The 21,949-nt window shown below is 43.2% G+C and overlaps 1 protein-coding gene across 1 annotated transcript in view; it reads left to right on the top strand.

The window, feature by feature from the left end:
• The first annotated feature begins 445 nt into the window (after positions 1–445).
• Positions 446–21,949, top strand: part of NUP88 (nucleoporin 88) — a 33,275-nt gene continuing 11,771 nt past the window's right edge. The window contains exons 1-10 of the mRNA XM_040336686.1: positions 446–996; positions 6,988–7,157; positions 9,210–9,335; positions 12,252–12,338; positions 12,919–13,089; positions 13,647–13,827; positions 18,535–18,688; positions 18,767–18,865; positions 18,958–19,048; positions 21,198–21,302. Of these exons, the coding sequence (XP_040192620.1) occupies positions 712–996; positions 6,988–7,157; positions 9,210–9,335; positions 12,252–12,338; positions 12,919–13,089; positions 13,647–13,827; positions 18,535–18,688; positions 18,767–18,865; positions 18,958–19,048; positions 21,198–21,302 (1,469 nt within the window). The 5' untranslated portion in view covers positions 446–711. The remainder of the gene's footprint in view (positions 997–6,987; positions 7,158–9,209; positions 9,336–12,251; positions 12,339–12,918; positions 13,090–13,646; positions 13,828–18,534; positions 18,689–18,766; positions 18,866–18,957; positions 19,049–21,197; positions 21,303–21,949) is intronic.

Below are 21,949 nucleotides of genomic sequence, written 5' to 3'. Positions count from 1 at the left end.
CCGGACACAAGACACGCTGTGACCTGCCTGTAGTCCGGAAAAGGTGTCTTCCCTACGGAGCTCCGTGGAAAAGCTGCTTCCTCTTCTCTGATCTCCTCAGACTGACACTGCCCCTTTCCCCCGCTCGGCTATTTACCAGCTCAAGCCACGTCTACTTCTGACGTCACAATGTCACGTCTCCAGCTGTTGCGCATGTCAGATAGAAGTCACGTGTCATGTTCACGTGATGCTAGCGTGAGAAGACATTCCCTTCTCCCGATTGGCTATTTACTGAGCTGAAGCCACGCCCACCCCGTGCGCTGATCACGCCCGTCCCATGCGCTGATCACGCCCACTCCCATCTGAGCCGTTGTTCTGTCGAGAAGCACTGCCTATCATTCTACGACACAAGTCTTACAGGCCCCGCCCAGTGCCTCTAAAGTCTCCACCCGCCCCTTCTCCTCATAGGCTCCGCCCACCATCTTTCACATTGCAGGAGTCTTCCTCCATTCAGTTTGACAGTTCAACTCCTCTACAAACCAACTTGATTAATTCGTGTGGCCTCTGTGCACATGCGCGATAGGAGATCGGGAGCTGACGATTGGCTGGCGCTGGAAGGAGCGTAGGTTGTGTCCTCTGCGTGTGAAGGTGTGTGACAGCCGTGAGCTGCTATTGGCGGTGTCACTGAGCGCTGCTGTACGGAATCATACTGCCCGCCCCCAGTCGCGGGTCATGGACGTCACACGAGTTGGCGGGGAGGCACTGGTGTGGAAGAACATGGCGGCGCTGGGAAAGGTTGGAGAGAAGTGGCAAAGCGTTGTGAGTGAGCACCGAGTGTTCGCCGAGCTGCGACACAAAAACAAAGATGGGGCGGCGAGCCGACATAGTGCGGCCCAACTGAAGAACCTGATGTGTAGTCTGGACGGGGACCTGCTGGTGTGGAACTCCGAGCACAAATGTTTCCACATCATAAGTCTCATCAGCCTGGGCGCTGACAGTCCTCCGGAGAATGAGCAGGTGAGTGCCTATCCGTCCTGTGTGACCCTCCTCTCACTGGTATGTACCTCCTCTCTCTGGTATGTACCTCAGAGATAGAAGAGGGCCTGTCATAGTGCAATGAGGGCTCTAGCAGTGCAATGAGGGCTCTTCCCCAGCTTCATTCCCAGTCGGTGGCTGTTTGTGTCTATTTTAAGCCCCTATCCCTCCTTTCTCTTCAGTTCTTCCCTCTGTGGTCTTATGTACAGACCCACACATATAAATATACTTTATAATTTGAAGTATATTAAGAAAAAACTATTGTTTTAGTTTTTGATAGGGCAGGACTATCGTGACTTTACTCTAAATGGGAAGTTCTGTTTTAACAGCCCCCCCTCTCTCTCCACATTTGGCACTTTTTTGGGGGGTACTTAGTTTTAGCAGGTTCCTGCTCCCGCTTTCCAAACAAAGGGCCAGTTTACTGTCCGTCAGACTTTAGGGGGGCTGGACTGTGGCTGTTGAGAGTAGGAAAGGTCCCGACGTCAGTGTGTAAAAAAACAAAAAAAAAAACATCATTGGTGTCAATGGAATGGTTTATGCCTTATTGTTGTTGGGAAGAGTTGGGCCCCCGTTGTTGGGAAGAGTTGGGCCCCCGTTGTTGGGAAGAGTTGGGCCCCCGTTGTTGGGAAGAGTTGGGCCCCCGTTGTTGGTGCCATTGGGAAGAGTTGGGCCCCAAGGGCCGGATAAAAGCAAGCAAAGGGCAGCAGTTTGGAGACCACTGGCCTAGGCAATCGGAGCAGAAGTTCCACCTAGCCACCACCTTTTGCCACACATCACATGTGGCTGCGGGACCATTCACAAAGCAGGGCACGACTTGCGCATGCACAGTGACTAAGGATGAGCTCTGGCGTGTTCGCATAGAACATGTGGAGAGCCCGCCAGGAAGTGTGCACGGCGCTGTGCTAATAACAGCCAGGGAGACATTTCACGATCCCTGCAGCCGAGCATCGGGACAATGTCTCCCTGGCTGTGATTAGCACAGCGCCGTGCACACTTCCTGACGGGCTCTGCACGTGTTCTATGCGAACACGCCAGAGCGCATCCTTAACAGTGACAAGCTGGATATGAAGCCCCAGGGAGTGTTAAGCTTCACACAGCTTCCCTTGGTACACATCATTCATTTTTCTTTTTATTCAACCCAGAGGGTTGAGCAAAAAAACAAACTAACTGACGGCTCCAGAGAAGCTGTACTAACACTCAAACATTAGTACAGCAATCTTCCCTGCTGCTCTTTTGTGTTCTGACAGGGGGACAGCCCCTCTGCCAGAACACTCTAAGCGCTCTCTGCCATTGGCCATTGCCATTTCCAGCATGCTCGTCGGACCGGCTGCCATACACACAGGCTGAATGTCGGCTGTTTTTTATTGAACCGGCCGATGTCGCCCAACATTTGGCTCCTGTGTACTAGGCTTTAGTAAACATGCCAAGGACCCAAAGATCTGTAAAGAACTGACCTATGTGAGAATGGTGCTGGATCCTCGGACAGGTAAGTGTTCTCCCCCTTCTTTTTTTTTTTTGTTTAACCACTTGCCGCCCGCCCATTGCAGATTGACGTCGGCAAAGTGGTTTGAATATCCTGACTGGACGTCATATGACATCCTCAGAATATTGAGCCGCTGCGCACCCCCGGCGATCGTTGTTGCAGGGTGTCAGTCTGACACCCCGCAACACCGATCTAGATAAAGAGTCTCCGACGGAGACTCTTTACCACGTGATCAGCCGTGTCCAATCACGGCTGATCACAATGTAAACAGGAAAAGCCAGCAATTGGCTTTTCCTCACTCGCGTCTGTCAGACACTAATAGAGGAGAGCCGATCGGCTGCTCCTCTGACAGGGGGGGTTTGCGCTGATCGATTATCAGTGCAGCCCCCCCGAGGATGCCCACACTGGACCACCAGGGATGCCCACCACAGGTATGCCACCCTAGACCACCAGGGATGACAATCACAAAAAAGATGCCCACAATGGACATCACTGATTGGCAGGCATTTTTGTTTGGCACTGATTGGCATCCATTAGTACAACACATACATTAGTGCCGCCTGTCTGTGCCCATCCATGCCGCCTGTCCGTGCCCATCCATGCCGCCTGTCCGTGCCGCATATTAGTGCCCATCAATGCCACCCCATCAGTGCCACCTTATCAGTGCCCATCAGTAGAGGTTTTATAACCGAAACCAAAAAAACTTTTTTTTTTCTAAATTTTCGGTCATTTTTCTTTGCAGAAAATAAAAACCCCAGAGGTGATCAAATACCACCAAAAGAAAGCTCTATTTGTGGGAACAAAATGATAAACATTTTGTTTGGGTACAGTGTAGCATGACCGCGCAATTGTCATTCAAAGTGCAACAGCGCTGAAAGCTAAAAATTGGTCTGGGCGGGAGGGTGTATAAGTGCCCTGTATGGAAGTGGTTAAAGTCAGCAGCTGCAGTGTTTGTAGCTGCTGACCTTTATTAATTGGTAAAAGTAGTAGAAATATATTCAAAACATCTTTTTTTTTTTTCCATCTTGGATAGAGTAAGGGAGGGTTATAACTCCTGAAAGGTTTATTTTTGCCCTCTTTGTCCCAATGGGAAGATTTTCATTTCCTGTCCCATAACCAAAGCAGGAAGTGAGCATCAAGAAAGTAAGGGAGCAGACGGGACCAAGTGTGATGTGGGAGTAAGCCTAGGTTCACATTGATGAGATTCGAGGTGTAAAATTCCCAAAAGTAGTGGCTCTACTACTTTTGGCGATTTCAGGTGCGATTTTTCAATAGACATCTGTGCAGGAACCTGCACAGATGTCTCTGAAATCGCCTCCCCGGAAATCGGACTGACATGTGGGTATGAAATCGTGCGAGTTCAGCTGTACTTGCACAATTTCAATCCTGCAGCAGTGTGAACTTAGGCTAAAAGCTTGTTCAAACTAGTAGCCATGTTTATAATGCAAGCCCTGGAGTGCGCTGCACAGGGAGAGGTGCAGATGTGTCATGAATGGCTTTAGGACTGTGTGGGTTGTCCTGTACAGCCCAACACATATCGGCTTCTACAACTTCCTTTATTTTTATTTCAAGTACTTTTTATAGGGCTGTCAATTTACACAGCTACACACGCCGATTTGACATGTCGAAAGGCTCCTTCCTGTGTGAACCAGGGCTAAATCTGTGTTGGTGAGCACTTCTCCTTTACCGAGATGATCCACCCACCTCACAGGTGTGGCATATCAAGATGCTGATTAGACGGCATGATTATTGCACAGGTGTGTGCCTTAGGCTGGCCACAATAAAAGGCCACTCTAAAATGTGCAGTTTTATCACACAGCACAATGCCACAGATGTTGCAAGTTTTGAGGGAGCATGCAATTGGCATGCTGACAGCAGGAATGTCCACCAGAGCTGTTGCCCTTAAATTGAATGTTAATTTCTCTACCATAATCCGTCTCCAAAGGCGTTTCAGAGAATTTGGCAGTACATCCAACCAGCCTCACAACCGCAGACCACGTGTAACCACACCAGCCCAGGACCTCCAAGATCATCTTGGACCAGCCACCCGGACAGCTGCTGCAACAATCTGTTTGCATAACCAAAGAATTTCTGCACAAAATGTCAGAAACCGTCTCAGGGAAGCTCATCTGCAGGCTCATCGTCCTCATCAGGGTCTCGACCTGACTGCAGTTTGACGTCGTAACCCACTTGAGTGGGCAAATGCTCACATTCAATGGCGTCTGGTACTTTGAAGAGGTGTTCTCTTCACGGACGAATCACAGTTTTCACTGTACAGGCAGATGTCAAACAGCATGTATGGCATTGTGTGGGTGAGCGGTTTGCGGATGTCACTTTTGTGGCTAGAGTGGTCCATGGTGGCGGTGGGGTTATGGTATGGGCAGGTGTGTGCTATGGACAATGAACACAGGTGCATTTTATTGATGGCGTTTTGAATGCACAGAGATACCGTGATGAGATCCTGAGGCCCATTGTTGTGCCATTCATCCATCACCTCATGTTGCAGCAATTCCTGGAAGCTGAAAAAATCCCAGTTCTTGCATGGCCAGCATACTTAGCGGACATGTCACCCATTGAGCATTTTGGGATGCTCTGGATCGGCGTATATGACAGCATGTTGCAGTTCGTGCCAATATCCAGCAACTTGCCACAGCCATTGAAGAGGAATTGACAACCTGATCAACTCTATGTGAAGGAGATGTGCTGTACTGTGTGAGGCAAATGGTGGTCACACCAGATACTGACTGGTTTTCGTACGATATTCGAATCGTGTTAAGGGGCATAAGGCACGCCTGTGCAATAATCATGCTGCCTAATCGTCATCTTGATATGCCACACCTGTGAGGTGGATGGATTATCTCTGGAAAGAAGTGCTCACTAAGGCCTCTTTTCACATGGTCGGACCGTTCAGGCCTGCCTGTCAGTTTTGTCGGCGGACCTGAACGGCCGCTCCATGCAACCCTATGGAGAGTCGGATGTCGGCGGAGACATGTCCGCTGACATCTGACCCAATCTGATCCGCCAAAATCAGACGTATGGTGATACGACGCCATCCGTTCATGGCTGATAGCGTGAGATCTGATGAAAATACCGTTTGAATTGAAACTGATTCTCAAACAATATAGTAGCTTAACTACTTCCCGACCCGCGTATTGTAAATGTACGTCCTCTTTTTAAACATGGATATCTCAGTAACGGCAGCGGCTGCTGCCGCAACTGAGATATCCATGTTTTCAGCGGGCGGCCGTGTAAACGATAACGGCGGTCTCCGCAGCGGATTCGCCGTGAGATCGCCGTTATCGGTGGCGGGAGAGGGGGCCCTCCCGCCGCTTTTCCGCGCCCTCCGCCGCTTACCGGAGCCGTCGGTAGCGGCGGAGGAGATCCGGTGCTGCCGCCTGGAGAGTGAGGACTTGAGTGAGGGCAAGATGGCCCCCACCCGTCCTCATAGCTCTGCTGGGCGGAAGTGACGTCAAAACGTCAGTCCCGCCCAGCCTCTTAAAGAGACAATTTTTTTTTTTTTGTCATTTTTTCAAATGACAAATTTTCCTTCTTCTTTTTTTTTTTTTTTTTTTTTTTTTTGCATTTAAGCCTAAATATGAGATCTGAGGTCTTTTTGACCCCAGATCTCATATTTAAGAGGACCTGTCATGCTTTTTTCTATTACAAGGGATGTTTACATTCCTTGTAATAAGAATAAAAGTGATCATTTTTTTTTTTTTTTTTTATATTTTAGTGTAAAAAATAAAATCAATAAAATTAAATAAGAAAACAAAAAAATAATTTTTTTTAAAGCGCCCCGTCCTGACGAGCTCGCGCGCAGAAGCGAACGCATACGCGAGTAGCGCCCGCATATGAAACCGGTGTTCAAATCACACAAGTGAGGTATCGCCGCGATCGTTAGAGCGAGAGCAATAATTATAGCCCTAGAGCTACTCTGTAGCTCAAAAAATGCAACTTATAGAATTTTTTAAACGTCGCCTATCTAGATTTTTAAGGGTAAAAGTTTGACGCCATGCCACGAGCGGGCGCAATTTTAAAGCGTGACATGTTGGGTATCATTTTACTCGGCGTAACATTATCTTTCACAATATATAAAAAAATTGGGCCAAATTTATTTTATTTTTTAATTCAAAAAAGTGAATTTTTTCCAAAAAAAGTGCGCTTGTAAGACTGCTGCGCAAATACGGTGTGACAAAAAGTATTGCAATGACCGCCATTTTATTCTCTAGGGTGTTAGAAAAAAAATATATAATGTTTGGGGGTTTTAAGTAATTTTCTAGCAGAAAAAACTGTTTTAGTCTTGCAAACACCAAATCTGAAAAACACCTGAGGTCTTTAAGTGGTTAAACAAGTCTTGTTCTGTTTTTTTATTTTTTTTTTTTTTTTTTTTTCATCTGTTGCTTGTGTGTTTAGTGTTTTATTTTATTTTTTTTCCTTTTCAGGTAAGCAGTTGTGATTAATTAACCACTTTTTGTTTTTTAATTCATCAGAGATTGCTGTGCATTCGCAACCCACTTTTCGAAGTTAGTCAAGTCTTGTTAAGTCCTTCAAGGCGTCATATTGCTCTCATTGGAACCAAAGGTTTGATGGTTCTGGAAGTGCCTGAGCGATGGGGAAGAAACTCTGAATTTGAAGGAGGTGAAAAATTTGTCAACTGCAGGTATTTCTCTGATTCAGTATTTTATCTTTTCTGGTAGTGGACTGTTCTAAAATAAAGGGAGCAAGGTGTGCGGCAGGTTTCCTTTTTTTGCTCATGCAAAATCATATCACTTCTTATATATTAAATTCAGTAAAGCTACGTTTTTGTTTTGAAATTCACTCTGCCCCAATAACCCTTATGTTCCTCTCCTCCCTCCTGCTAAGTAAGCATCTAGACAAGTTAACATGCATTCACACAAGTGGTCTTCGTAGCACTGCCTGCATTAGGCTTGGTTAGGCTGTTTTGAATGAACCAGTACAAAAAGAATTCTGAATCGAACACACTCCTGTTCTGGAATATTTTGCACTCTACTCTTTAAAAAAAAAAAAAAAAAAACCTAGGGTAGGTGTATACAATAGATGGACCATTGATCATGGGTTTCAACAAACTTTACAAACAAGTGCAGGAAGGACGCTGCTCCAGCTGGGCTCTGACAGACACTTAAATGGCTGTTAACGCAAGCCCTAACATTTTAAAATGCCAATCAAATTGTTAAAGTGGTTCTAAAGCCAAAACCTTTTCTTACCTTCTGCATTATGGTAAAAAGTTTTTTTAAGTTTCTGTCCTCCCCTTTCCCTGTGTGAAGTGAAAGTGAGGGGACAAAAGATTTAGCTCTGTGCATCCATTCTCCCCTCTCTTCCTCTTCACACAGGGACTTGGGCAGTAACAGGAGCCATGTAGCTGAAAAACAAACTACAGCTTTGATCAAAGTTGAATAATGCCCTTGCTGTTAGGTGTAGGCCATTTATGTACTTCCTGAAGCTTGACTGATCACCTCCTCTTTCACAGGAGCAAGCTCTCAAACGCTGAGCTCAGAGCTTCTGCATTTTGAGAGAGCGAGCATATGACGGGGTTTGAATCGTAAAGAAAAAACTCCCTCCTGTGATGTCAGGTGAGGGCTAATGACTAGGTCTCACTTAGCAAAATCCTGGGAGTTTTACAGTTGGGCTTAGGCGGTATGTAAATGGCCTACTAGCAAGGACAATTCAACTTCAGTCAAACCTGCACAGTTTGTTTATATCTACAAACGTGCAGTTTTTTGTATAGGTTAACCAAACCCTTTAGCAGATTCTGGCAGTCTATTTTGAGGGATCTGAAATCTGCTATGGTAGAAATATTGAATATTGGCTTATAATCTGTTACCTGCAGTATGTGCTTTTATGTCCAAAGAAGAGTTTTTGGAATCTCTCGACTTGGTCTAAGGCTGTAGACATCACCTCTGCCCTTTAAAGCATCTGATCACACCAAGGTTGGTTTGATCCGATGCTTCCTCAATTTTCAAATGGCGCTGTTTTTACATCCGGGAACAGAAGTTACAAAATACTAGCCACTTCTGGTTTTCTTTGCCACTTTTAATTTCCTATGCCATAGAAATGATTTGGGGACGTTACTGTCCCTGATCAGCTCTATCGAAGGCTGGCGGAACCTCCGACTTCGTTCTGGGCTCGCCAGTGGGACAGTAGATTTAAACATTAAAAGAATAACAGTTTATGGATACCCAGAAAAGTAGTAGTCTTGGCCTTAAAGTGATACTATAGTCTTTTTTTTTTTTTATTATTCTTAAAGGGGGAAAAAAAACTTGCTTGGTTTTGCACAGAGCAGCCTGAAACCTCTTCTCGGTTCCCCCACTGGCGCTCCTGGCCCCTCCCTCCCTGTTAAGTGCCCCCACAGCAAGCAGCTTGTTATGGGGGCACCCAAGCCGAGCCACAGCTGTGTCCGTTAAGAGACAGATCTGTGTTTCAACGCTCTCTATCTCTCGACTTTGACAGCTGTGGGAGCCAATGGCGCCGCTGCTGTGACTCAGCTAATCAGGAGAGAGAGTCCCAGACAGCCGAGGCACTCGTGGACATCGCTGAATCGAGAGGGGGCTGACTTTACAACCACTTTAAAACTCCAAATTTAAGAGTACAGAAAAGAGTATATATTAAATACAATGATGGCTGCTGTAGAGTTATAAGTTCCATCCTTTCTCAAGTTCATATATGTTTTGTTTTTGTTTTTTCCCTCACCTAGAACTATACCTTTTGCAGAGCGAATGCTTTCCAGCTCCACTTCTCTTTTTCTAAAACAAGCAATATGGTACCCCAGTGAAACTCAAGAACCTCATCTCATTCTGTTAACATCTGACAACACCATCAGGTAAAATAGTCATTATTTTTCGTCCTTTGTGTTTTTGCACAGTTATGTTGACTCAGTATATAATTTGGAGAGTTGAATATACGGCAAGAACCTTAAAGGGAGAATTGTATTATTTAAATGTACTGTGTGTGTGTGTATATGTGTGTGTGTATATATATATATATATATATATATATAACAGAAGTGTCACCATGTCAGTAACAACCCATGCAATCCATACATACAAACAAAGAAACCAACACAAATAAGTTCAGAAATTAAGTTATGTGTATTATGGAATGACACAGGGAAAAAGTATTGAACACATGAAGAAAGGGAGGTGCAAAAAGGCATGGAATGCCAAGACACCAGCTGAAATCCGTCAGTAATTAGCAATCCCGCCCCTCATCTGTGCAAATTTTCAGCTGGTTCAGTCTCAACTGTTGGCCTGTAAAAAGGTGTTTCATTACCAAGGTGTTGCATAAGAAACATCTCCTGATTGGTAAAAGCCAAGAGATCTCAAGACCTTTGCACCCTTATTGTTGCAAAACCTACTGATGGCATTGGTTACAGAAGGATTGCTAAACTTCTCAATGTTCCAGTGAGCACTGTTGGGGCCATGGTCTGTAAGTAGAAAGAACAGAACATAATTTCATTGTAAAATGGCCAAGTGTTTCTTGCAAGATTTCTGACAGAGGAGTTAAAAGAATTATCAGGAGAGTTGTCCAAGGTACACTTGTGGTGAGCTTCAGAAAGACTTGGAATTAGCAGGTACCATTGTTTCAAAGAAAGCAAATGGTCATTTCAAATCCATAGAAGACATATGCAGTAGGGTAGTAAGCTTGATGGGAGAAAAGACGTGCATTCACCGGATGATCCTCGATGGGTATGGGGTCTCCTCAAGACATGTAAACAATAAAGGTGGGCGCCAGATAAGTATATAACATAAACCACAATTAATTCTAAAAACACTTGCATCTAAAAACACTGTATACTGCACACAGGGCTGGTAGAATGGAGCAGCGTTCTTGATGGACTGGAGAGTAGCCGCAAATGCACATGGCAGGAGCGCCTGGAGCTCTAACACGCCACTCTGTGTGTCCACATTCTGGCAGAACAGGTGGGGGCGGGGTGGGCCACAGGTTGGCATAACAAGGTGCAAACGAGGCATCCATAGCTGTGTTATGCATCTGGAGATAACCCCCAAGGTGTTTCAAATAGTTATGTTCCAAACAAAATTGTGTGCTGTCCAAGATGAACTGGGCCTGCATGTCGTGCAAACTTTGTTCAATGGCCAAATAGTGTCCTAATGCAGTAAGCCCAACCTCCATGGGGGGACGGACGTATATAGAGACGCAACGTTCAAGGATAGCCAGGAAAAGCAGTCCTCCCATGTGTATTTGGATAATGTGTCCAATAATTGGGATGAGTCATGGGATGGCAATGACTACATTATAGACTGAAGGAAGGAGTCCACGTACTGGGAAAGGCCACTGGTGAGATGATCGGCCTTCCCGGGGGACAAGTTAGATCCTTGGGTAGATGGTAAAAGTAGGGGTGCTTGTATAGTTCTTTTATAGAGGAATTTATACTCTCTCCTACATTAATGACATTCTCTCCAAATGCTTGATCTACCAGAATTTTAAGTTCAGACTGAAAAGTCTCTAATGGGCCTTTATTTTTTTTTTATTTTTTTTATTCTAGATAGTGGAGTGAGACAAAAGTCTATCGGCTTCTTTTATATATTCAGAACTATTTTGGATCACCACACCACTACCTTTTATTGGCCCTTCTTATATCAAGGTCAATGTTATGAGCTAGGTTATGAAGTGCTTGTTAAACACTCTGACCATGACATTACACCACAACACTGTGGTGTTTCTCTAAACAAAACTATGGGGGGCTTTCCCCAAACACTCTCTACAGTAAATTTAGATTAATTTTCTGTTCTGCAAAAACCTGGTTGATCCTGCTGTTCTCTATCTCCACCTTTTTGTCCATGTCCCCAATTCAGTTGGATTTTGCAGCTGTGGTGGCAACTCTGCACATTCTCAGTTTTCAGTAAATTTCTATGCTGTCATTTTCTCCCCGTCACATCTGAGCAGCCCATTTGAATATAGTCACACAAGTGGGCGTATACACAGTTATAAATTAGTAGATTATTGGTGGCTTCTCCTCCCTGTTATTCTAAGACACAAGCTGGAGCGGCATGACACTCTGTGACTGGCAGAAATCTGCCCACACCATGTTTACACAAAATAGATTGTTCATTTAAAAATGTATTGTATATGTTTGTATGACAATTTTAAAACAGTTTATTAATAATTATTTTTACTCTGTATTCCAAAGGCTGTTTTTTTTAATAAACATGTGACCTAACAGCAGAGTACTAGAAGCTCCTCCTGCTTATGATTCTTTTTGACAGCTGTATATTGATTAGGAAAAAGGTACAAAGGTGTGTGTGTGTGTGTGTGTGTGTGTGTTTTATTAAAATAATTACATCCTACAGAAAAAGAAGGGACAATGTAAATTAAACAGTGTGTGTTTAGTATCACTTTAAGAGACAGTAAATACACACTTGCTATATTACCACCCCATAAAGAACATCCATTCGCAGCTGATGGGGCAGTAACTACCAGAAAAGAGGCAGCTTCTTAAAACCCCATAGGGAATCCTGTGTACATAGCACTTGTCCTCATCTTAATCAGTACAGGTGTGGCAGAGTTGTGGTTTTCAATAGCTAGCCCTGCCCACCCGTTCAGCTATTCAACACAGATCAACTGAGATGGACCACTTAGGAGCACGGGGGGGGGGGGGGGGCATTGCAGAGCCTGCACAGCCCCCGCCCCCCTCCCTCTAGGCTGTCAGACCAAACATTACTATGATTGTCTGTTTGTTTGTTTTTTCTTCTAACTTTCATTTTTGTTTTTCTTTTAGAATTTATAGTCTTCGTGATCATTTAACACCAATAAAAATTATTCCACTTTCTAACTCTGAAGAGGACACATCATTTTCCCATATTGGGTCAGTATATCTATTATAACATTGGTGCATTTGTATTGCATGGTTCTCCTGTCTAAATTGTGTACACACTATGTTCTTGCCTTTGACTCCACCATAGCAGTGCAAAATGCCCATTGCTTGTGGCTAGGGAGTGTGACATGTGCATTATCTCTAGGCCAGTGTTGGTCAGGGTTCAAAACTCTAAAAAGCCTGCTATGCCTAATCACCCCTCCTTCAGATTGGCAGTGTGTTCTCATGCGATGAAGACATAAGAAGCATGGTCTCGTGCAGTGCGTCGCGTTTAGGCAGCCAATTCAAAATGAATCCTCATTGGAATCGGTGGCGCAATATAACCCAGGAATGTGTTGGTGTCATTGATAACCCAACCAGCATTGGTGAATAATGGCAGTGTATTGGCCCGCTGCAGCTCTGCAATTTTCCACCATCAAGTGGTTCACCCAGCCTAGGACACAGTAAACTGCAGACAGTGTTGAGCACCAGGTCGCTGTCACCAACATGCAAATGTGAGCATATTGGATGCCTAATATGTCTTTCTTTTTTTTTTTTTTTCGGTATTAATAAAGATTTCTTGTACTTTCAGGAGTTCTTACAGAGCATCTCTTGGAGAAACTGCAGTCGCATGTGATTTTGGTCCTTTAGTTGCATTTTCTAAGGGTCATGGATTGCATAATAAAGAAGACACTGCATATCCTTTATACATACTCTATGAGAATGGAGAAACTTTCCTTATTAACATTAATCTGCAAAATGGGTGAGATCGCTTGGCTTGCACTGCTGAATTTATGCATTATATCCTGTAAATGAGTTACATTTTGTTAACGGGACTGATTTATGAAAAGTTGAATGGCCATAATCTTTCTCCCCAAACCCCTCCCCCTTTTTTTTTTTTTTTTTTTTGTAATGTAAAGCTTAACACCAGGAAACATGACGCATATTCCTCTAAGTGGGGCTGTGTAAGCACTGCAAAGGTTGACTGCTTGTTTAGGTCTAGGAATCGTGAAAAGTAGATTTACTTCCTGCAGCGTCTTCTCCCTTATGCCTCGTAGTTGTGCATTAGATGTGAGGACTAGAGCATTGGAAATTGCTAGTTCCAAGGGGGAGAATTGGGTAAGTAAAAGTGCTTTTACTCTATCTTGGACTAAACAAGCAGCTAATCCTTGCCGTGTAAGCATTGCTCCCATGCAGGAGAGAATGTTAGATTTCCTGGTGTTGGGCTTCAACTGAATAATATATAGGTATAGGAAATCTAACAAACTGGGCTGAGTTATGTATGTATGTTTTTTTTTTTTTTTTTTTTTCTAATGGCAGATGTGTTGGCAAGCTCCTGGGCCCACTTCCAATGTACCCAGCTGCAGAGGATAACTATGGATATGATGCTTGTGCAGTGCTTTGCTTACCCTGTGTACCTAGCATCCTTGTCATCGCCACTGAATCTGGGCTTTTATATCACTGTGTGGTGCTAGAGGCAGAAGAAGATGATGAGCAGACAGTAAGTGAAGAATCCTTAGAACTTTATTTCTGACTGCATAAGTCATTTGCTTTATCAGATACATTTTTGTTTTATCTGCTTTAATAAAACACTAATCTAGAGCCTCGCTCAATTTCTATCTGCATGTGGAAGAATGCATGTGAACACAATATAAGTGGGTAAAATTGGGGTTAAGGGCTCATTCCAGTGCAGAAATTTGTAGACATAGCATATTGCTCAGACATGCAATCCTCCCCAAATTTGAGGATTTTCCTCATCATCCAATCGGTGAATTCAGTTACAGTCACGTTATACTGCTGGCTACAGAAGGTTTGGACATTGGCAACTGTTCGTGCTTTTCATCACCTGCATCGATCTATGCTGCACTGGACATTTCACCAGTTTGGTTTAACCTCTACCCATTGTCTACACTTAGGGGTGCCCTTTGTGCACTCTATCCCTTTCAGTCAGGATAACTTTGTGGTATTGTGCCACTGAGTTCTCTGCTGTTTTCTGGTTTCATTTTGCACCCATTTTGGGTTGTTATGCTGTGACTGTTCTCATTTCTTGGGTATTTATTTTAGTGAGGTTGGTTGTCTGCTTGGGAACCTGCTTGCCACCCTACTTCCTATCATGGAGTTTTCCTTCCCTAATCCTAAGAGTGTAAGGCTTAGGCCTTTCTGTGTAGACCGACTGATTTGTTCTCAGAGAACAATGAGTTTCTGTGTGACAGATGCAACGTCAGACCTCGGCCACCTTCACCAACTTGTGACAAATGGCTGGTTAAACTCGCACTATACTGTCACTGATGTGTGACAAGAACACTCTCAGCCTTATTCTGGAAAAAGATTTTCGATGTTTTTTCACCTTAATGCATAGATTGCATTAAGGTGAAAAAATGTTTTTCTTTACAACTCCTTTAAGTTCTGTTTTGGTGCACTGGAGACAATTTGAATGATTTGTGAAATATCGTTTAATAAAAAAAAGAGTGCAACCAAAATATTTACAAAAAAAAGCTATTACAAAGAGAGGCAATAATGCAGCAGAAAAACAAAACGGGTTTAAGAATGAACATACTTAAAGCGGAGCTCCGCCGTAAAAAAAAATATTAAAAGCCAGTAGCTACAAATACTGCAGCTGCTCACTTTTATTATTGGGACACTTGCCTGTCCTAGAGTCCAGCGACGTCGGCAGCAGAAGACGAGCAATCGCTTGTCACTCTGCTGCCCCGACCGCCATCCTCTGTGAGGAAACCAGGAAGTGAAGCATTGGGGCAAATACCTGTCTTGTATAGGTATCTGCACCCCTCCCCCCGAAAGGTGACAAATGTGACACCGGAGGTGGGGAGGGTTCCGATGAGCGGAAGTTCCACTTTAGAGTGGAGCTCCGCTTTAAATCCTGGTTCAGCAGAGTCTAGTCAATGGGCAAGATGGATCAGTGGCTCTCATAAGTCTTAGCTGATGTTTCTGGTTTGGTAAGAGAGCTGTCCACTGCGAATGCTGCCTCTTTTATGATCCCTGAGGAGGGTGTTGACCCAAATGACCTGACCAATGAGAAGCTCTGAGGAGTGGCCCATGGGATGCCAGTCTTTGACCATTCGGTCACACCCTCTGATACAGTTTTAAATGTGTATATTTTGCATATACTGCATGTCGCGATCTGGTAACCCACATATTATTGCGCAATTGCCATTTCAGAGATGCTAAACATGATATTCCAGGAGTGGGAAATCTTGCCTTCTGTATACGATAGCCTAGTCATGTCTGATCTTGATCCATTCAGTATTTTCTTCCACATTCAAATAAATATGAATGTAGCTTGATCATGTCTGATATTTTATGAGTTGTATGTAGATTTTAAAACTGAATCAGAGAAGGGATCTCTTGCTGGTCAATTCAGGCCCAGATGGCTTTTAGAATATCAATTGGCCCTGTGTTAGACACTTTATGGCATGCTATTTACTCCTAATGGGTTTAATTAGCTTGCAGAACGCACATGACAATTTTATGGTGGGTTAATCCCAATTCCCTCAGAGCAAAGTGATAAGCTTCTAGATGTTTGCATCTAGAAGATATTAAAAGAACTCTTGACCTACTGCGTTAATTTTCCAGATCTCCTGTTAAGGCATTTAGTTAGATTTTTACAGATTTAGCAGATCTTTGTTCATTAGTTCATAAGTAACGGTCAGCAGAATAAATAATGCTATTCAAAAAAAAAATTAGGAAGTGTCCAGATTTATAGACACTGTCTTATCTGACCTATGGTCTCTCATCTCGTTTTTTGGAGTGCCCAGTTGGCATTATTATGCTGCGAATGGACAAGGGGTGAGAAGGATTGAGTAAAGTGGGGAAAAATAGTGCTGACCCGTAAGGTTATTTTATTAGTGTTGCTATCTCAAAGAATTTATGTTTGTGTAAATAATCTAGTTCCTGGGCAGGCAAATTCTTCACCCCAGAGGATCTCCACGGACTCTATGGCTTGTAGTGTAGTGTAATGTAACAAAGATGGTAATTGAAAGCAAGCCAGCTGCTAACAAGGCATGTGCCTTTGATCACACTATGTATGGGCCAGTTCACATCGAATGCAGTCCAGTGCATTTTTTTTTTTCCCCCACATCAAAAGTGCATGGATAGTAGGTTATATGGTTTTCAATGGCATAGTGCAGTTCCAGTGTGTTCCAGGAAAAAAGTAGAAAATGCTGCATTTTTAGTTTACTGGAACACGGTAAGACGCTTTAAAAAAAACACACCATAATGCACTGAAACACGTACGTTCTTATTTAGTGTGGTGCACTGGAATGCATCAAGAACGCACTGGAACACTTCGAAAACGTGTCAAAAACACGTTATGCAGAAAAGCATCTGGAATGCATCCGGACTGCGATTCTATGGTGTGAACTGGCTCTATAAGAACGAACATTAAAGATCCAGCTCAGTTCTAGTTCATTCACATTGTGTTCAATCAAGTCCTGACGAAGGGGGCATTTTTGGACCCTAGAAACATGTTCTCTACTATTTGGCTTGTCCTTTGACACTTTTTTTGGACTAAAGTTGTGTCTGGTCCTCAGCAGTGGTGTGGCTTTTCTATTTCTGTTTTTGTTACAATCAGAGAAAAGGGGCACATTTACAGCATGCTTGCTCCACTGTATGAGAGCTCCGGCTTTTATAGCCATGGCCCTAGAACTACATTACTGACGTAGAATCGAACACATACAAAACAAGGAATTTTACAGCAAACAAAATTGAACGCACCTGACAAGAGGTAACCCTTTTTTAAAGAACTTGTGGAGATGTCTGTCTGCAGTTTCGCTTTAAATTTCCTGCCACTACTGGTTTACTGTGGTAAGGGTTATGGCTTGGAGATTGAGCACTGACTTAATCTGGTGCAGTTCTGTGGGCATGCAGTTTCTCTGTATTGCTTGGGTCATCTTCCCTTGGGCCTGGGCCTTGGTTCTTCACATACTTTGTTTTCCAGACAGTTCACCAATGCCTTGAGTCTGTCAATGGCTCTTTCCGCCACTTCAGTTGCACTGCTTTTTGGATGTCCCGACTGTTTCTTGTCCATTGAAGGACCTAGAAATTCAGAAAGAGAAAATAAGATGTGTCTTTGCTTTCGACCTGGTACTGATTTCTTGGAAATGTTATGCATGTTGGTGGAAGAGGGTTTATATGGAAGCTGCTTTACATTTTATTTCTGTTAGCCAGTGTCCAAGCCTCCTGAAGGCAACAGTAAAACCTATTAGTTTGTATTTCTAAATAGACTACAAGAAAAAGATATACTGCAGTGAGTGCAAACTGCTCAATTGTAAAAATGTCATGTTAACCACTTTCCGGCCATAGGACATCCTATCACATCCTTGGGTTCAAGTGGTGATATCTGGATGATGCCTGTGGCCACAGGCATCATTTCAATATCCTTGTTTTCAGCCGGCAACTCCCTCCTACGTAAAAGACATTCTATCGGCTATTTAGACAATGGATTGCTTTTACAAGCAGTGTTTGTGTTTTAATTTTGAAGAAAAAAAATTGTTTACGTGTAGGAGAGAAATGTCAGAATTGGCCTGGGTGTAAAGTGATTAAAGCCTATGGAAATCTTCACACTTTTCAGTTGAATTTCAGTTGTTTTTAAAGTGCTGCTTGCTGCATTTTTGGTGCGTGTTTGGGCCCTTTCACACAGATCGGTTTTTCAGTTAAAAAAAGCAGATTATTCTGTGAAAGCAGCCAAAAACGCAATTGACCAGTGTGAAGAGTTCCATAGGAATTAAAGGGATGTATATTTTGTATAATTTTTTTTTTTATGGAAAACCTGATTAAAAACTGACCAGTGTCCCTTAAAATATCCTGTGCTAGCAACATGCTGGACAGTCTGACTGCTGTTCTCACACAGAGCACACCAGTCTAGTTTTTCAGTAGTTTGACACCTCCCATGTAATGTGTTTCAGTAAACATTGCTTTTGAGAGTACATGAGCCTTGATTGGGGCACTGTTGGACTGCTGGAGACCTGGGTCATGGTATGTAATGGTTTGAGCCACTCGCTCACTTGTTGGTATAAGAGCCACCTGAATGGATGTCAACTGTGGCTCTTGAATCAGACTGCCTGCTGATCTGGGGTCTAGAGTTTGCATGACGAGAGTGAGGGGGTCCAGATGGTATCAAGGCTCATGTAGGTATTATCCTTTTAAGGTGCTTACATAAAATCCATATTTATTTTTTTATTTTTTTTTGCAGTCTAACAAGTCCTGGACCAGCCCAGATACTGACCTTGTTCCTTCCCTGTATGTTTGTGAGTGTGTCGAGCTGGAGTTAGCACTTAAGATAGCTGCTACAGAAGATGAAGGACACGTGGATACTGACTTCTCATGTCCCATTAAACTACACAGAGGCAAGTTAATATAATGTACAGGTTATTTTCACCTAAATAGTGGTTAGCACTATTTCTTATTTGTTTTTATGTTTTCAGACCCAGTCTGTCCCTCAAGATATCATTGCACACACATGGCAGGTGTTCACAGTGTTGGCCTGACCTGGTTCGAAAAGTTGGGAACCTTTCTTGCAGCAAGTATGTTATTGTCTGACTACTGTATAGAGTGGCTGGAATTATAATTTAAATGTAGTTAAAATTGTCATTAATATGCAATTGTTTGTTTGCAGGTGAGGAAGACAAAGATAGTTTGCATGAGCTAGCAACAGAACAGAAATGTCTTGTGGAACATATTCTGTGTACCAAGCCTCTACCATGCAGGTAATTGCACACAATCGGGGCTGTATGCTTCATCATTATTACAAATTGGCTGCTAAAATTACAGTTGTGAATGGTACTGTATTCATTTTTAAGTTTTATATTAAGTGAGGATCAGCCTTAAAGCGGATCTCCACTCTAAAGTGGAGTCCCGCTGATCGGAACCCTCCCCCCCTCCGGTGTCACATTTGACACCTTTCAGGGGGGAGGGGGGTGCAGATACCTGTCTACAGACAGGCCCTACGATACGGGCAAAGGACGGGTTTTTTCCTTCCTTCCCGTCCGTCCCCCGTTGTATGCTGGGAACACTCGGCTCCCAGCACACAGCGGGAGCCAATCGGCGGGCGCAGCGCGACTCGCGCATGCGCCGTAGGGAACCGGGCAGTGAAGCCGGAGCGCTTCACTTCCTGGTTCCCTCACCGAGGATGGAGGGGGGAGCAGCAGGGTGACGAGCGATCGGCTCGTCATCTGCTGCGATCGGCGCTGGACTCCAGGACAGGTAAGTGTCCTTATATTAAAAGTCAGCAGCTGCAGTATTTGTAGCTGCTGGCTTTTAATATATTTTTCCCGTGGCACATCCGCTTTAATATTGGACTTGACACCATTGTGTTATTGTGCACATAATGCATGTGTGGTATGAACACACTGTTGTGCAATTATAAAATGCAAAGCAGTGTTTGCTTCACCTTCCAGTGAATTTGGCATGTTATGTGATTAACCAGTAGGCTACATAGGGCTGCATGATTAATTGTTAGATTCCACACCGCTCCTGATCATAAAGCATTGCCTCAATTCAGTTCAGAGAGTTCTCTACTCAAGCAGACAGCTGTCAAAAAAGAAAGAAGAAAAAAGCCTGCCAAGTTTCTCACAACAGAGAGAAACAATGTAGAATTATCATTTTTTTTAATTTTTATTTTTAGGAATTAACGTCTGTCTGTAAATGAGGTCAGTTTAACCACTTAAAGACTAAACCTTTTTCGACACTTGCTGCTTAAAAGCTAATTTATTTTGCTATATATATATATATATATATATATATATATATATATATATATATATATATATATATATATATATATATAATATATAATTTTGAGCAAAATAATAATAAAAAAAAAAGCATAATTAAAAAAAAAAACTAAGTAAAGTTAGCCCAATTTTTTTGTAAATTGTGAAAGATGTTACGCCGCGAGATTCTCATTTTAGGCAGAATCGTACAGCTTTTAAAGCGGAGGTTCACCCAAAAATCCACTTTTTCACATTGGCTCCAGCATCTGCAGTATGCTGTTTTTTTTTTGTAATTATCGTTATATGAGCCCTTGTTTACCAGCTCCGAGCGGGGAATCCTGCGGGGAATGGGCGTTTCTAAGCGAAGAGGAGTTGATTGACGGCTGCTAAGGCACGTCACGCCTTCCGAAAATACACAGTCACACTCGGGCGTTTATGGGGCCTGCACCTGCGGTGTAGAGCTGACTGCGCAGGCGCCGTAAACACCAGAGTGTGACTTGGGGTATTTTCGGAAGGCATGACGCGCTTTAGCAGCCCGTCAATCAACTCCTCTTTGCTTAGGAACGCCTATACCCAGAAGTAATCCCCCGCTCGGAGCCGGCTAACAACGGCTCGTATAACGATAAGTCCAAAAAAAAAAGCAACTGCAGATGTTGGCAGTATGCTTGAGGCATATAGCTAAAGTCAGAATGTTTTATTTTTGGGTGAACCCCCGCTTTAAGGCTCCGTTTACATCTAGGCATTGCTATTTTTTAGGCGTTTTTTTTTCTTTCTTTTTTTTGGGGCGTTTTTGTACAGGTGTTTTCAAGGTTAAAAGGTCACCAATGTAAAAGGCCTGTAATCGGCCAAAAAAGCAGCTCATGTACTTTTTTGAGCGACGGGCATTTTGCTTTAGGCGACAGAATGCTCACATGTGAACAGGGGCTATTGAAATGAATGAGATTGGTCTTGTTAGGCGTTTTTAGAGCTGAGGCTTAGAGTAGAAAAACATTCAAACGCCTAGGTGTGAACGGAGCTTAAGGCTACAGAAGTGTTTCATTGAGGACATGTAAATGATAAGTTACATTTTGATGTTTTAGGCAGTGTGCAAAAAAATTACCATTGGCCACTGATGTGTGTTTTATTTATTTTTTCCTTTCTCCAGCCTTCCTGCTCCTATTCAGGGATTTTGGATTATTTCTGATCTTGCTCTTGGAACAGCTATGATATGTGTTACTAGTGAATATCAATGCATCACTCGGCCTTTGCAGTATGTATACATTCATAGAAATTGAGTGGCCAACTTTGCTGTTGCGTGCTACTTGCCTATCTGTCATCTTGAATACTTTGTCATTGACCTGAAACATTTTTTTTACTTACATTTTCAAATAGGATTTATCTGTGACTAATAGCAATTTGTACAGCATAGAAGCCAGTGCCAGGCTTAAGATGCTTGTAGCATAATTTGTACAGTTCATTTCTGGTTTGAACAGGAAGCTGCACAATCTATGGGCACCAAAGACTGTAATATGTAATGTTCAAATACCTCAGCCAGCCAATTACAGGCTACCATGGTTGGGAATTTTCATGGGACAACCACTGCTGACTCCCGCTGATTGACAAGTTTTCCAACAATGCCATCAGGCAGAAGTTGATCAGGAACAGCTACACATTGATCAATATTCGGCTGGCCCCTGCTAAACTGGCTGAATTTCAATCCTTCTATAGCCAGCTTATTCTTCACTTCACTAACACGGAACAATTTGCCAGATCAGGACTACTTTATGTGTACATTTTGACAGGCATACATCCAAAATTTACAGAAGTAAAAGACCTCCCATTTGGTTTCCTTTTAACAGCCAACATCTTTTCAGTAAACAAGCTTTTATGTGGTGGGGGGGGGGGGGGATAAAAATA

This window comes from Rana temporaria, chromosome 2 (assembly GCF_905171775.1).
Source record: "Rana temporaria chromosome 2, aRanTem1.1, whole genome shotgun sequence".
Taxonomy (NCBI): Eukaryota; Metazoa; Chordata; class Amphibia; order Anura; family Ranidae; genus Rana; species Rana temporaria.
Note: the sequence above shows the minus strand (reverse complement) of the source record. Positions and strands in the feature narration are given on the sequence as shown.